Genomic DNA, 13,620 nt, shown 5'->3' with positions numbered 1-13,620 from the left:
ATTGAGTTGAGTTAACCTGTGTAATCCACTGTTGGATTGGGGGGGGGGGGGGTCATAGACACTCTTTACGAGCTATGTAAAAAAGGTGCAAGATAGCTGTATATACTAGTGGAGTATATAGCAGCACCTCCTCTAGAGCAGTGGTCATCAACCCTGCCCTACAGAGCCCACTAACAGGCCAGGTTTGCAAGATAACTGAAATACATCACAGGTGATATCATTTGCTGCTCAGTGATTGCAGTATTCTAGACTGCATCTCCCCAAGGTAATACATAAAACCTGGCCTGTTAGTGGGCCCTGTAGGGCAGGGTTGATGACCACTGCTGTAGAGCACCAAGAAGACAGACCGTGGGATCCTGAGGTAGAGGGGTATCATAAACCAAGTATTATTAACAGCCATCCAATATCTAGTTGGCCATCTTCAAGAAGGTAGTTTTAATGTGTTCTGATTATTGCAATTGGAACAGATACAAGAGTCTAGTCTATCCCATTTAAATCATTTTACAGGCGAAACAACTTTTGGGATGCCGAGATATATAGAAGAGGTGTTGATGCTAAAACAGGTTCCCACTTATCGGCATCCAGGTGGCCCACATCATTCTCCCATTGCCCTCTACAGGGACCAGTAACAGGCTTCAGTAACCAAAACTGCAAAGTTTATCCTTATGACACATCACAGGAAGCACCCTCATGGCTTACAGAAGACAGAATTAGAAATGGACTTTACACAAACAAGTTACACAGTTAAGGAGATATTTCCAAGAAAGACAGCACCGATGTCTGCAGCGCAAGCGCCGTAGTCAACAGCGCGCAAGCGCACTGAGCGTGCCACTACCAACGGCATCATGCTGTTAGTGGCGGCTCCCGCGTGCATGCATGTCATCGCTGCTCCGGCCAGTCACAGCGGCGGAGCAGCGATACGCGGAAGTCACTCCGGGTATCATGGCAGCGACGGTGGAGGTGTCCGAGGACCGCTGCGGGGGCTTTGTTCTCAGGTAAGCAATTCATAATGAGCTACTATGCTATGCCTTTGTCTTGCAGGTTTTTTTTTTTAAGAGAGTGTTTACTTCCTCTTTAAGGAACTGCGTCAAGTAATTGCCAGACCATTGTTCCTGATTATTTACAAACAGTCTACTGACTGGAATTGTACCAGATGATTGGAGAAAAGCCAGTGTAGTACTAATATTTAAAAATGGGCCAAGATACATCCCTGGGAATTACAGACCAGTTAGCCTAACATCAATAGTATGCAATAGGGGTGTTGAAAATGATTGCTGCATCACGATTTTGCCCTTCCCGATTTCGGCATAGATGCGGTAACCAGTGTAATCGATTATGCACGACATCATTCCGGTTCCTCCACCTGCACAGCAGTGTCTTTGCACCGATCGCCTGGCTGAGCCTGGCGCCATTATCCCTCATGTAGCCTCAGCATGCTGCCCCCACCCAAGCTCTCCCCCTCAGGATATGTACCACCAGTGGACAGTGACCCCTCTCATCTCCCCAATTGGTGGGCGCAGAGCCACACGGAGCCGCAAGACAGATCACTAGCTGTCATCACATCCGTGGGAGTGGCGGAACAATCCGTGTTGCCGAAGTCCCTGGAGATCCTACACTCTGGGGGGGGGGGGGGGGGGGGGGTGCAGTGTTTCCAGCCTCCCATTATCGCTGTGACAGTATGAGAAAACGGACAGATTTCTCCCGTCCGTAGGACAGGAGAATCAGTCTATACATTAGAGGCTGGTGGCTGCAGCTGAGCGGAGTGTCTGACACTCATTTCACACAGCCCAGCGAAGTTCACTTCCCCTCCCAGCAACAGAATGATGCATTGCATACAGCTGCCCCTCCTCCTCTCTCCCCGTGTCTGCCCGGCCCGCCCACTCCTATCCCAACGTACAGCTGTGAAGGAGAGAGAGGGGATGTGCGCGGGAGATATGATGAACAGTCAGCAGCTACACACATTCAAAGCTGTGTGAACTTCCAGCCTCATCCCTGAATGAGTGAGCACTGCATTTTCATTACACATTGATCACTGAACTATCCCTTTCTCTCACCTATCTGTCTCCCTCCCCCTCTCTGTTCTTCCAAGATCCAGGTAGCACCAAGCCACTTATGCAGCCCATATATTGATCGTTTTGTTTTTCCCGTTTGGTCATTACACTGGGAAAAAATAAAAATAGAAGAATGATCCAATAAACCGTGGAACCTAAAAAATAAGTCCATGGGAAAGCACAGCCAACATGCAAAAAACCCACGGGTTAGCTGCACTTTGCCCAAAGTGCAGCGGGACTACACCTGAGCAGTGTGAAGCCACTCTATTACATTCTATTACTGGCGAAACACAATAGTGGTTCAATTGTTTCATAGTCGTGAAATAAACATTGGCATCGAGCTGCCACAATTCATTTTGTTTTTGTAAATTAAATAGTTGAAAATTGATTAAACCTGTTTAACAAAAATTCTCTGTAGTGCTGATGAGGCTTATATTGACCTCCTGTAAGCTAGAAGTCCTACACCTTTGGTGAGCATGGTGTAACACCGGGAGTCTGATGGTATACAGGACCAATTAACGAGGCGATTGCACGCCATTTGCATAAGATTTGGAACTCAGGAATTGTGTATGGGAACATGATTGAACATTGGAGATTTAAGCATATTTTGCACTGAAGCATTTTGGATTTTTTTTTGCGAATCTCAAAGACTACATAAGCACAATGGGATAAATGTTTGAAGGGTATTGATTTATAATAAGTAGGTTTTGTGAAACTTAAAATTTTATTGGACGTGGTCTGTGTATTTTGTATGGTACAATATGCCATATACTGTACATTTTTTCCCCATATAAAACTGTCATATATGGTTTATCATCTAATTTTTAGTAGATGAGCACAGCACATTATTTAAAATTGTATTTCTTTATTTTGTGAAGTACATCACAAGGGTGCTAGGCATAAGAGGGAATTTAGACATTATCTGCGTGCTCACTAAATAATTATTTTACAAAATGTTCTAGTTGAAGGTTGATGGGCAGCTCCAGAACTGCCAACAAAACAGCCAAGTTTTAGCCTGCATTAGTATTTTAGAATGTTTGCTGCTCACAGCATTCTATAAACTAGAAACGGGAGCTCTAGCGCCATCTGGTGGTGAAGATCTAGAAAGAGCTCAAAAAAGTAGTTCTGGTTGTAACTATATATTATACACATACACACACCCATATCAAAATCGGTAAACATTCTCTTTTACCAGGCACAATCAGTGCAATGTTGGAGTATGAATCTTATAGCTTATAGATAAGCAAATAATATAATATAATATAATATAATATATATATATATATATATATATATATATATATATAATATATATATATAAATCTGCTTTTATGGATTAATATTCATATTAATTAATCTGGTCCAGAAAATAGCCTATGCAGTTAAGGGGCCCAAACAGATCATGAAATAAAAAAAAAAATTACCCACAAAATACCTACTAGAGGCACTTGACTGCATAGGCTGTTTTTTTGGAAATGTTGGCCTTTAAAGTGGAACCTTATGTCAAGGGGAAGGAAGAAAAAAGAAAGAAAAAGAAGATCCAACTGCTTAAAAAGTGTTTGCTTAAGTAACTAATTAAATCTGAACTGCAGCCAAGTCCATTAAATTCCATCTAACATTACACTGTCCCAAGGTTGACAATGAAGTGCTGTCCAAGGACTACAATGCTTTTGCATAGATATGGTGGAGGAGTGTAGCCAGTCTAGGGCAGGAAGTGGGTTACTGGCCAGATCACCAGGTGAAAATAGCTGAAAGAAAAAGAATGCAGCCACCACATCCAAAGATTGGCATTTCTCTACGTGGGTTTAGAGTTTATTATTTGGACCTTATGCTGGTACAAATGTTAAAAATGGCAAAAGTAGCAATCTTAAAGTGGAACTTGGAGGCCCTTCTACACAGGAGCATCCGCTATGCAGAATATGCTTGCTAAGCGGGGGGATCTCTCCACTGCTCCCCGGTAAGCAGGTGGATGACAGGCCAATGAGTGGACACTGACACAATCCCACTCTCCTCTATGGGGCAATCAGATGGAAACCGACTGCCTGCCCTTTTCCATCCGATCCGCCGGACAGATGGAAAATAGGACCACCATTCATCTGTTTTTGTCAGACAGGATCAGATCAGTGGGTGTCAGCGGACATGTGTCATCCGATATCCGCCACTCCATTAGGAGGACAATGCAGGAGCTGATCGGTTCCACCTGAAAAACAGACAGGCGGACCTGATCGGACAGCCCGTGTGAAAGCTAAAACAAAAAGATGCCCCTTTCCTAAAGGGGGTCTCCAGCCTGTTGCCTTGCACCCTCTATACACAGCGATTTGTGAGTATATTATTTTTAGGGGATACAGTGTATGTTTTTCCCCGTCCCCTTTTGGTCAGTTTCATTGGGACAGCTCTCTAGGTATTCTTTATATCTCCTATTTTCCCTTTATTACAGATACACACGTTTGCTCTTGAAGAATAGATATTAACTCCATGAAACGCATCAAGCTTTTGTATTCGCCATGTTTAAAATCGATCATGTGTTTTTAATTTTTTCCAATTATGTACTTTATACCAATAAATATATGAACTGTTTATGTATCTCGGTATCTACTCCAAATTACGGGAAGCCAATAGGTGTATACCCGTGACCCTTCCCTATGGATATGTATTATTCATGCTCTTTATGTATGGATACAGATTTATACTGTGACATTAATCAAGATTTTGTATTATTCCTATTTGGTATGCATTAAATGCCCATTATCAATCATTTTTATTGACTGCGTGGCTCATTCAAAGTCCCACCCTGCTAGCGCTCGTCTAAAACAAAATAGTTGAAATACATGTACGAGAGTTTAACTTGAAAGGATTTGTAATGTTTACTGCATGTCTAACAGGATACAGCTTTCTATGTTACTTCATCATATTAAATCTACTCACTGGATTATAAATGAGCTGATCAACACACAAAGGTTCTCTCAATCCCCACAACTCCCCCCTATTTAGAGAACAGCCTTAGTCTACATGCACACCGGACCTTTAACTCCTTGTGCAAAAGATTCTGGCATTTTTGATCAGACAAAATGCATAGGTACACCATTCAGCCCTGCTGCTGGCAAGATGTAAAACCAAGAGCAGATGAAAGCATGCGGAGGCTTGGACTGTGCATTGAGTAGTACTAATGTTTAGATTCGCATATGCCAAGAGTTAAATGTCCTGAATGCTGCAGATTTGTGTTCCGGCATTATATGGCCATATGCACAATTGGGCTGCTGAAATGCTGCATAGCCACTTGACCTGCAGAAAAATTAACCCCCCTTCATGACTAGGCCATTTTGTGAGATACAGCACTGTTACTTTGACAAATTATGCAATGCGGTACCCAAATAAAATGTATGTCATTTTTTCCCCCCCAAAAATAGAGCTTTCTTTTGGTGTTATTTGATCATCAACGCTTTTTTTGTACTATATAAAAAAAAAAAAAAGCAACAATTGGGAAAAAAAGCAATCGAACAACATATTTTTTTTTTAAATCCAATTTCCTAATAAATATAGGCCAATATGTATTCTGCTACATATTTTTGGTATTTTTTTTTCCCCCAGTAAGCGTATATAGATCAGTCTGCGCAAAAGTTATAGCATCTACAACCTATGGGATATATACTGGAATTTTTCTTTATTTTTATACTAGTAATGGCAGCGATCAGGAACTTCTAGCAGGGCAGCGATCAGGTATACTAGTAATGGCAGCGATCAGGAACTTCTAGCAGGGCAGCGATCAGGAACTTCTAGCAGGGCAGCGATTTTGCAGCGGTCAATCGGACACTGACACTTTGTGGAAATCAGTGACACCAATACAGTAATCGGTGCTAAAAATATGTACCGTCACTGTACTAATGACACTAGCTAGGAAGGGGTTTAAACACAAAGGGTTAACTGTGTGCTGCTTTTACTAAGGGAACTGATGGATTTTATTCTCTGCTTTGCAGGGACACAAAACCACCTTCCCCCCATCAGAATAAGGCCCTGCCCTAATTACATAGGCAGATCTCCGTTCTGTGTCTTTGCCCGACGATTGGCGGGTGTCAGCGAACATCCATTGCCCGGCACCTGCAGATCGGCTACTCACAGCAGAAGCGGTGCGCCCCCTAGGCAGCAGCACTGAATTACATATATACACACACAAGATTCTACACATGTAGCAGTATATCTGCTATAGGGCGGTCCTTTAAGTAAATAGAGTACAAATCCAACCATGGGCAGGCCACAGGAATAAACTGGCTGAGTCGTTTTCACATGAGATTATTAATGGCTACCTTAAATATAAATCCCAGCAAGTGTGTGCAAGATGGGAGACGGAGTATGCATCAAGCTGAATAGGCTCCTCTCTTGTCTTGCCCCCAGTTTTCACTACTTTCTTCCACCTAAACAGTAAGAGAAGGAGGAGAAGCAGGAGAACACAGGAGCCATAAACCTGCAGGCCACAGATCTTTTAAAATAAAAATGGTATAGACTTCCCCATGCAGTTTATATACAGGCTTAAGGGACAAAAACATTTGAACGATCTGCGGTGAAAATGCAATTTGAAACCCCAGTTGAGACTAATTTAGTCTGTATAAAAGGTTTGTGATCTATCAAAGTTGCAGTTGCTTTCAATGATAAAAGATGTCTCAGTGGACATTTTACATATTCCAGACTTATTTTTACCTGTGCCCAATCAAGTGAGATCACCGATGAGGCCACATATTGGCTTGAATAAACCTTCCTGGTCGGGCCCAAGCATCTGCTCTGCAATCCTATTCATTCCTATGAAAAGGTAGCCTGGGAGGAGGAGCTCATACCCCAAAGCGCGCTAGACAAGAACAAATGGGAGTGCAGAGCAAAATGTGTGTGCTCGGCTCCGGCACTAGATCAGAAGTGTTCCAGTTTTAAATAATCTGGTTTTGGGTAAATAATAGGCTCACGTTAAGGGCCTATGCAGACAGGTTTTTATTAGTGTCATGTGGGTGTTTAATTGCTATACAGGGAGTGCAGAATTATTAGGCAAATGAGTATTTTGACCACATCATCCTCTTTATGCATGTTGTCTTACTCCAAGCTGTATAGGCTCGAAAGCCTACTACCAATTAAGCATATTAAGTGATGTGCATCTCTGTAATGAGAAGGTGTGTGGTCTAATGACATCAACACCCTATATCAGGTGTGCATAATTATTAGGCAACTTCCTTTCCTTTGGCAAAATGGGTCAAAAGAAGGACTTGACAGGCTCAGAAAAGTCAAAAATAGTGAGATATCTTGCAGAGGGATGCAGCACTCTTAAAATTGCAAAGCTTCTGAAGCGCGATCATCGAACAATCAAGCGTTTCATTCAAAATAGTCAACAGGGTCGCAAGAAGCGTGTGGAAAAACCAAGGCGCAAAATAACTGCCCATGAACTGAGAAAAGTCAAGCGTGCAGCTGCCAAGATGCCACTTGCCACCAGTTTGGCCATATTTCAGAGCTGCAACATCACTGGAGTGCCCAAAAGCACAAGGTGTGCAATACTCAGAGACATGGCCAAGGTAAGAAAGGCTGAAAGACGACCACCACTGAACAAGACACACAAGCTAAAACGTCAAGACTGGGCCAAGAAATATCTCAAGACTGATTTTTCTAAGGTTTTATGGACTGCTGAAATGAGTGAGTCTTGATGGGCCAGATGGATGGGCCTGTGGCTGGATTGGTAAAGGGCAGAGAGCTCCAGTCCGACTCAGACGCCAGCAAGGTGGAGGTGGAGTACTGGTTTGGGCTGGTATCATCAAAGATGAGCTTGTGGGGCCTTTTCGGGTTGAGGATGGAGTCAAGCTCAACTCCCAGTCCTACTGCCAGTTTCTGGAAGACACCTTCTTCAAGCAGTGGTACAGGAAGAAGTCTGCATCCTTCAAGAAAAACATGATTTTCATGCAGGACAATGCTCCATCACACGCGTCCAAGTACTCCACAGCGTGGCTGGCAAGAAAGGGTATAAAAGAAGAAAAACTAATGACATGGCCTCCTTGTTCACCTGATCTGAACCCCATTGAGAACCTGTGGTCCATCATCAAATGTGAGATTTACAAGGAGGGAAAACAGTACACCTCTCTGAACAGTGTCTGGGAGGCTGTGGTTGCTGCTGCACGCAATGTTGATGGTGAACAGATCAAAACACTGACAGAATCCATGGATGGCAGGCTTTTGAGTGTCCTTGCAAAGAAAGCTGGCTATATTGGTCACTGATTTGTTTTTGAATGTCAGAAATGTATATTTGTGAATGTTGAGATGCTATATTGGTTTCACTGGTAAAAATAAATAATTGAAATGGGTATATATTTTTTTTTTGTTAAGTTGCCTAATAATTATGCACAGTAATAGTCACCTGCACACACAGATATCCCCCTAAAATAGCTAAAACTAAAAACAAACTAAAAACTACTTCCAAAAATATTCAGCTTTGATATTAATGAGTTTTTTGGGTTCATTGAGAACATGTGGTTGTTGTTCAATAATACAATTAATCCTCAAAAATACAACATGCCTAATAATTCTGCACTCCCTGTATAAAAGTCTATGGAAATGCAAAAGCCTCTTGAAACAGGTCAAATGCAAGTAAATAGATGGAATCTGCAGGTGAAATCCTGTCAATGAATTCTCCATGATCTCAGAAGCATCTTAAGCAGATGCCATCAACACAAGCCCAAAGGTGGTGACACTAATGCAAACATCTGTGCTTTGTCTAGACATGGAACAGTGTGGACTTGGTAGCGGGAACCACACATTTAAACATCCCGCTCTTACTTCCCCCATCTGTGCTTAGGGCCAGGGGAAGTGCCATCAGGGGGATTATTGATCCTGGTATTCCAATTCCTTTGTATAGTAAAGACAAAGGTCCACTTAATTTACTTGCAAGATGTTTAGTGTTCTTTTCCTGGCGAGATCCACTACTGAAGTGTGACCATTCATAAATGAAGCAGCACAGTAAGCAGTAATAAAACTGAATGGTCAGGCTTTCATTTACTAATGTACAACCCCAAGTCCCAAAAAGTTGACCGTGTAGCATCTGCATAAAAACAGAATAAAGTGATTTGCTAATCTCATAAACCAATATTTTATTCACACTAGAAAATAGAAAACATATCAAATGTTTAACCACTTCCCACCCGGACACTGCACATCAACGGCCGGGTGCTTCCTCCTGGGTGGATGTTCCTGACAGTCACTCAGATGGAGTAAGATCACGCGGCTACGCAGCCGCACGATCCCGATCCGATCGCGTCACTCGGACACGCAGCATCTTAGATTGGCAGTAGGGCTCTGTGATTGGCCCTCCTGATCACATGATGACTGTGTCCAATCACAGCCATCATGTGATGTAAATAGAGAGCCGGTTGCTAGGCGATCAGCTCTCCTTTTCACCGACGTGCTCCGCGTTAGAAGGAGAGCCGATCTCTGCAGCTGGCCGTTGATCAGCGAGTATGAGACGTTTTTTCAGCTTTTTACACACCAATCACTGGCCCAGTGTCCCCAAACAGTAAAAACACCTGACCCAGTTATCATCTGCGCACATCTGCCCGTGATCACACAAATCCATCATACACTTATCAGGATATTTTACTACTGAGACACGTAGCAGAATACATTCTGGCCTAAATTTATGAGAACATTTGATTTCTTTTGAAACAAAGTAGAAAAAAAAAAAAAAATCTACATTTTTGCTTTTTTCCATTATTTTGCAAAAAATTAAATTCAAAGTGCGAGTGTATGGAAAGCTGAAAATTGGCATGGGAAGGAAGGGGGTGAAAGCTCCCTGTATTGAAGTGGTTAACTAAGAAAACGTACCACTTTAAAACCACTTACTGTCCAGCTGACATACCTGTACGTTGGTCCGTGCAAGGAGGATAGCACACATGTGCCCGTGGGTCCCTCGGACTCCATGTCCGCGGGCGACTCGGTATCGATGTGTGCGGAGGCAGAACAGGGAATTTCCGGTGTAAACAAGTCATTTCCCCATTCTGCCTAATGACATGTCAGAGGTCTTCTGTTCCCAGTGATCGGGAACAGTGATCTCTGTCATGTCCCAGTGAGCCCATTTCCCCTACAGTTAGAACACAGTTGGCCCCTGTCAGTGTAATTTTTGATCAGTGCATTTTTATAGCACTAATCAATGTAATAATGTAATGTAATAATGTCACTGGTCCCCAAAAGTGTCGTTTGGGGTCAGATTTGTCCAACGCAATGTCGCCGTCCCACTAAAAATCGCAGATCACGCCATTACCAGTAAAAACAAAATAAAAAGTCCCTAAAACTATCCCGTAGTTTGTAGGCACGATAACTTTTGCAAAAAATAATCAATATGCGCCTATTGTGATTTTTTAAACAAAAATATATAGAATTTGCCTAAACTGATAAAAAAAAATTTTCCCCCATATATATTTTTTGGATATGTATTATAGCAGAAAGTAGATATTTTATATTTATAGCGCAAAAAATAAAAACCACAGGAGGTGATCAAAGACCACCAAAAGAAAGCTATATTTGTGGGTAAAAAGGGACATTAATTTTGTTTGGTTACAGCGTCACCTAACCGCGCAATTGTCAGTTAAAAAGAGGCAGTGCTGTATCACAAACAATGGCAATAAGCGCATAGATTGGTTTGCGCAAAAGTTATCGCATCTACAAAATAGGGGATAGATTTATGGCATTTTTATTATCTTTTTTTTTATATATAGTAATTGTAAAGTACATTTTTAATTATTAGTACATTTTTGGTGGGACTGCGACATTGTCGTGGACAGACCTGACATTGACACTTTTTTGGGAACCAGTGATATTACAGTAACCAGTGCTAAAAACATGCACCGTTATTGTACCAATGACACTGGCAGGGAAGGGGTTAACATCAGGGGGCAATCAATGGGTTCAATGTGTTCCAACTGTATGGGGAACTGGGAAAACACAGATCATCTTCCTGCATAGCAGAAAGACTGGATCTGTGTGATCTCCCGTCAGAACAGAGATCTGCCTTGTTTACACAGGCAGATCCCCGTTCTGTCACTGCAGGGAACGAATGCGAGTGGCAGGCAGACAGAGTCCGCCGGACTTGCTTATTGGCTCTCCTGCTGGCCAATAGGAGCGAACGTGCACCTCCAGCGGTGCATGCGCCCACAAAAGAGTTTGCGTGCAGACGTACAGCTAAGGCGATTTGCAGGAATGAGCCACCTCGCCACATTATGACGGCTGGTCGGGAAACGGTTAAAATCGTGATAAAGATTTAACGATTAATCGTGCAGCTCTAATATGCGCTGTAGATAGCAATTTTACATTGAGGATTATTTTGAAATTGTTCGACAATTTGTAGACGCATCTTTCCACAGATTGGTGAACCTCTTCCCATCTTTACTGCTGAGACACTAACTTTTTAAGATGCTCTTTTTATACCTACTCATGTTACTGAATTTCTCCAGCTCTTCCTCATTAGTAGCACTTAACCTGCCAGATTTTTGTTGCCTTGTCCCAACTTTGAGACATGTTGCTGCCATTCATTTCATTACCACCGTTTTTTTTTTTTTTTTTTTAAATGGTACTTTTTCTCAGCTTACACATTTTAATTTCTTTTGTGGACAACAGGTTTATAGGATTTACAAATCACTGCATTCTGTTTTATGTCGATTTTACGCAGCACCACAACATTTTTGGAATTGGGGTTGTATAAAAAGATATTCAAAAATAACGTGATGGTTTTATCTTTCCTAAAACACAGATGCCCAGCCACTCCAAATGTCTGCAAAGACCAAGGGTGGAGTTTTTATGTAAGCGATGTTGTAAGTCTATGAAATTCAAAGTGTGAATTAGTAGAATAACAAAAAGTATATAATATATATTTATAGCACCTCATTCTCTAAGCATCAATTAATTTATACAACACACATATAAAGCTTCTTACCTAAACCAGCCAAAAGGAGAAGAAGAAGTCCACGGCAATTTCACATTTCCAATGTTGAGGGGGGGAGATAAAAACAGAAAAAAAAAAACAAGACATAATTAGCAAATGACTATTATCTATAAAATACATTTAGCAGTTAAACGTTTCATGAACATGACAGCACAAGACAACGATCACAAAGTCATTATTCCAATAAAGAAAATAATTACTCTATACAAATAACCCCCTTTTACTTGCGGAATTTCCTGGCAACAGAGGAGCAGGAATAAGCAGAATACCTTGGAAAAGCCATGTCTGTGTTGTCACCTAATGCGGATTCGGACTGATTGTACACTTACAGCAAATCTGCCAGGAGAGACCACGACAGCTACCACGGATGACAATTCCACCTGGCTACAATACCTGAGGGTCTGGAACTAGGAATAAGTATACAGCCAGGGGCTTTGGACATTACTCTACTGTACTGATCTGCAAGTTCTGAAGCCAGTAGGTCAGCATAACAAGGAGCCATTTCCAGGAGACCGTTAGCAATAGCAGCCCTATATCTACCACATGACTCTTTTCCTTGGAATAAAGAGGCTGTCATTGCCAAGCTCCCCTTCCAAAAATGCCATCTGCCTGGCTGACATAGTGATCTAATGTACTGACATAGACCTGAAAGTAGTATGGTGATCACAAATTTCTAGGTCAATGTAAGCATGGCAACAGACATACGACTACCATACATTCCGACACTTCAAGTCAAACAGCAGTGTTGTGACAGGTGCCGATAGCTGTCCTGGCTTTACTCTGATCAATGGAAAGAACTATTTCAACAGTGTGCCACTCCAACATCCCCTGCTACCCAAAGCGAAATCAGCACCTTCCGAGCAACCACACAAGGGTGAGAAATATTCTGGGTGAAGTCATAAGACCAAAAGCTTCTCAGAAATGCCGTCTGTCCACCGAACAACCTTAACATCCAAACTCTCAAGTCTAAAGATTACTTGTCAAAATTACTTTATTTCATGTCAAACAGTTTGCAAATTAGATTTTTGATGCAATATATTAATCTACCAATCAAACACTACCATGAAAATATGTGAATATGGACAACAGTTATCCTACTAATAACATACAAAAAGTTGGAGTTTAAGGCCCTTTTTTGGCCAACATAAGTTGTTTAGGATCCATGCAAACTGGGCTCATATAGAGCGTTTTGATACAGGCGTTTCAGGAGCGATTAGCATTTTTTTCTGCCAGAAAACTTGGCTCAAAAATGTAATCCAGAAGGGTTAATTCTGAGCTAACATTTACAGAATCTTATCTGTGGGTGCTGGGCACTCTATGTCCTCCGACACCTGCCGATAGAGCTGCACGATTAATCGCGATCTCCAGGCTGAATGACACGCGATTTTCGGATCCAGCATGGAACGCAAATGGCGCCGATCGAGCGGTACCACTACTCGTGTGCGGCCATAGGAAGAATCCCTGGCTTCGGCCTAGCTCCGGAGTGGCAGCCATCTTGGTACACCCGGCGGCGGCCGTCTCATCAGGAAGTGATGATTCGTCGCCGCCATCTTGCTCCACCCCACACTCCTGCACAGTAATGTTAGTGAGAAGGGGGCAAGCGGACATCTTGTTACA

At 42.2% G+C, this 13,620-nt stretch overlaps 1 protein-coding gene across 3 annotated transcripts in view; it reads right to left on the bottom strand.

Moving 5' to 3' along the window:
* Positions 1–13,620, bottom strand: part of TSC22D1 (TSC22 domain family member 1) — a 116,848-nt gene that overhangs the window by 29,021 nt on the left and 74,207 nt on the right. The window contains exon 2 of one of the 3 annotated variants that reach the window (XM_040341283.1): positions 6,353–6,460. The exons of 1 other annotated variant lie outside the window; for it this stretch is intronic. In XM_040341283.1, the coding sequence (XP_040197217.1) occupies positions 6,353–6,460 (108 nt within the window). Of the gene's footprint in view, positions 1–6,352; positions 6,461–11,084; positions 11,995–13,620 lie in introns of those variants that run through there. One more of the 3 variants, XM_040341285.1, reaches the window with a different exon arrangement.

This window comes from Rana temporaria, chromosome 2, assembly GCF_905171775.1.
Source record: "Rana temporaria chromosome 2, aRanTem1.1, whole genome shotgun sequence".
NCBI classification, from domain to species: Eukaryota; Metazoa; Chordata; class Amphibia; order Anura; family Ranidae; genus Rana; species Rana temporaria.
The sequence above is the reverse complement of the archived record's forward strand: the minus strand, read 5'-3'. Positions and strand labels throughout refer to the sequence as shown.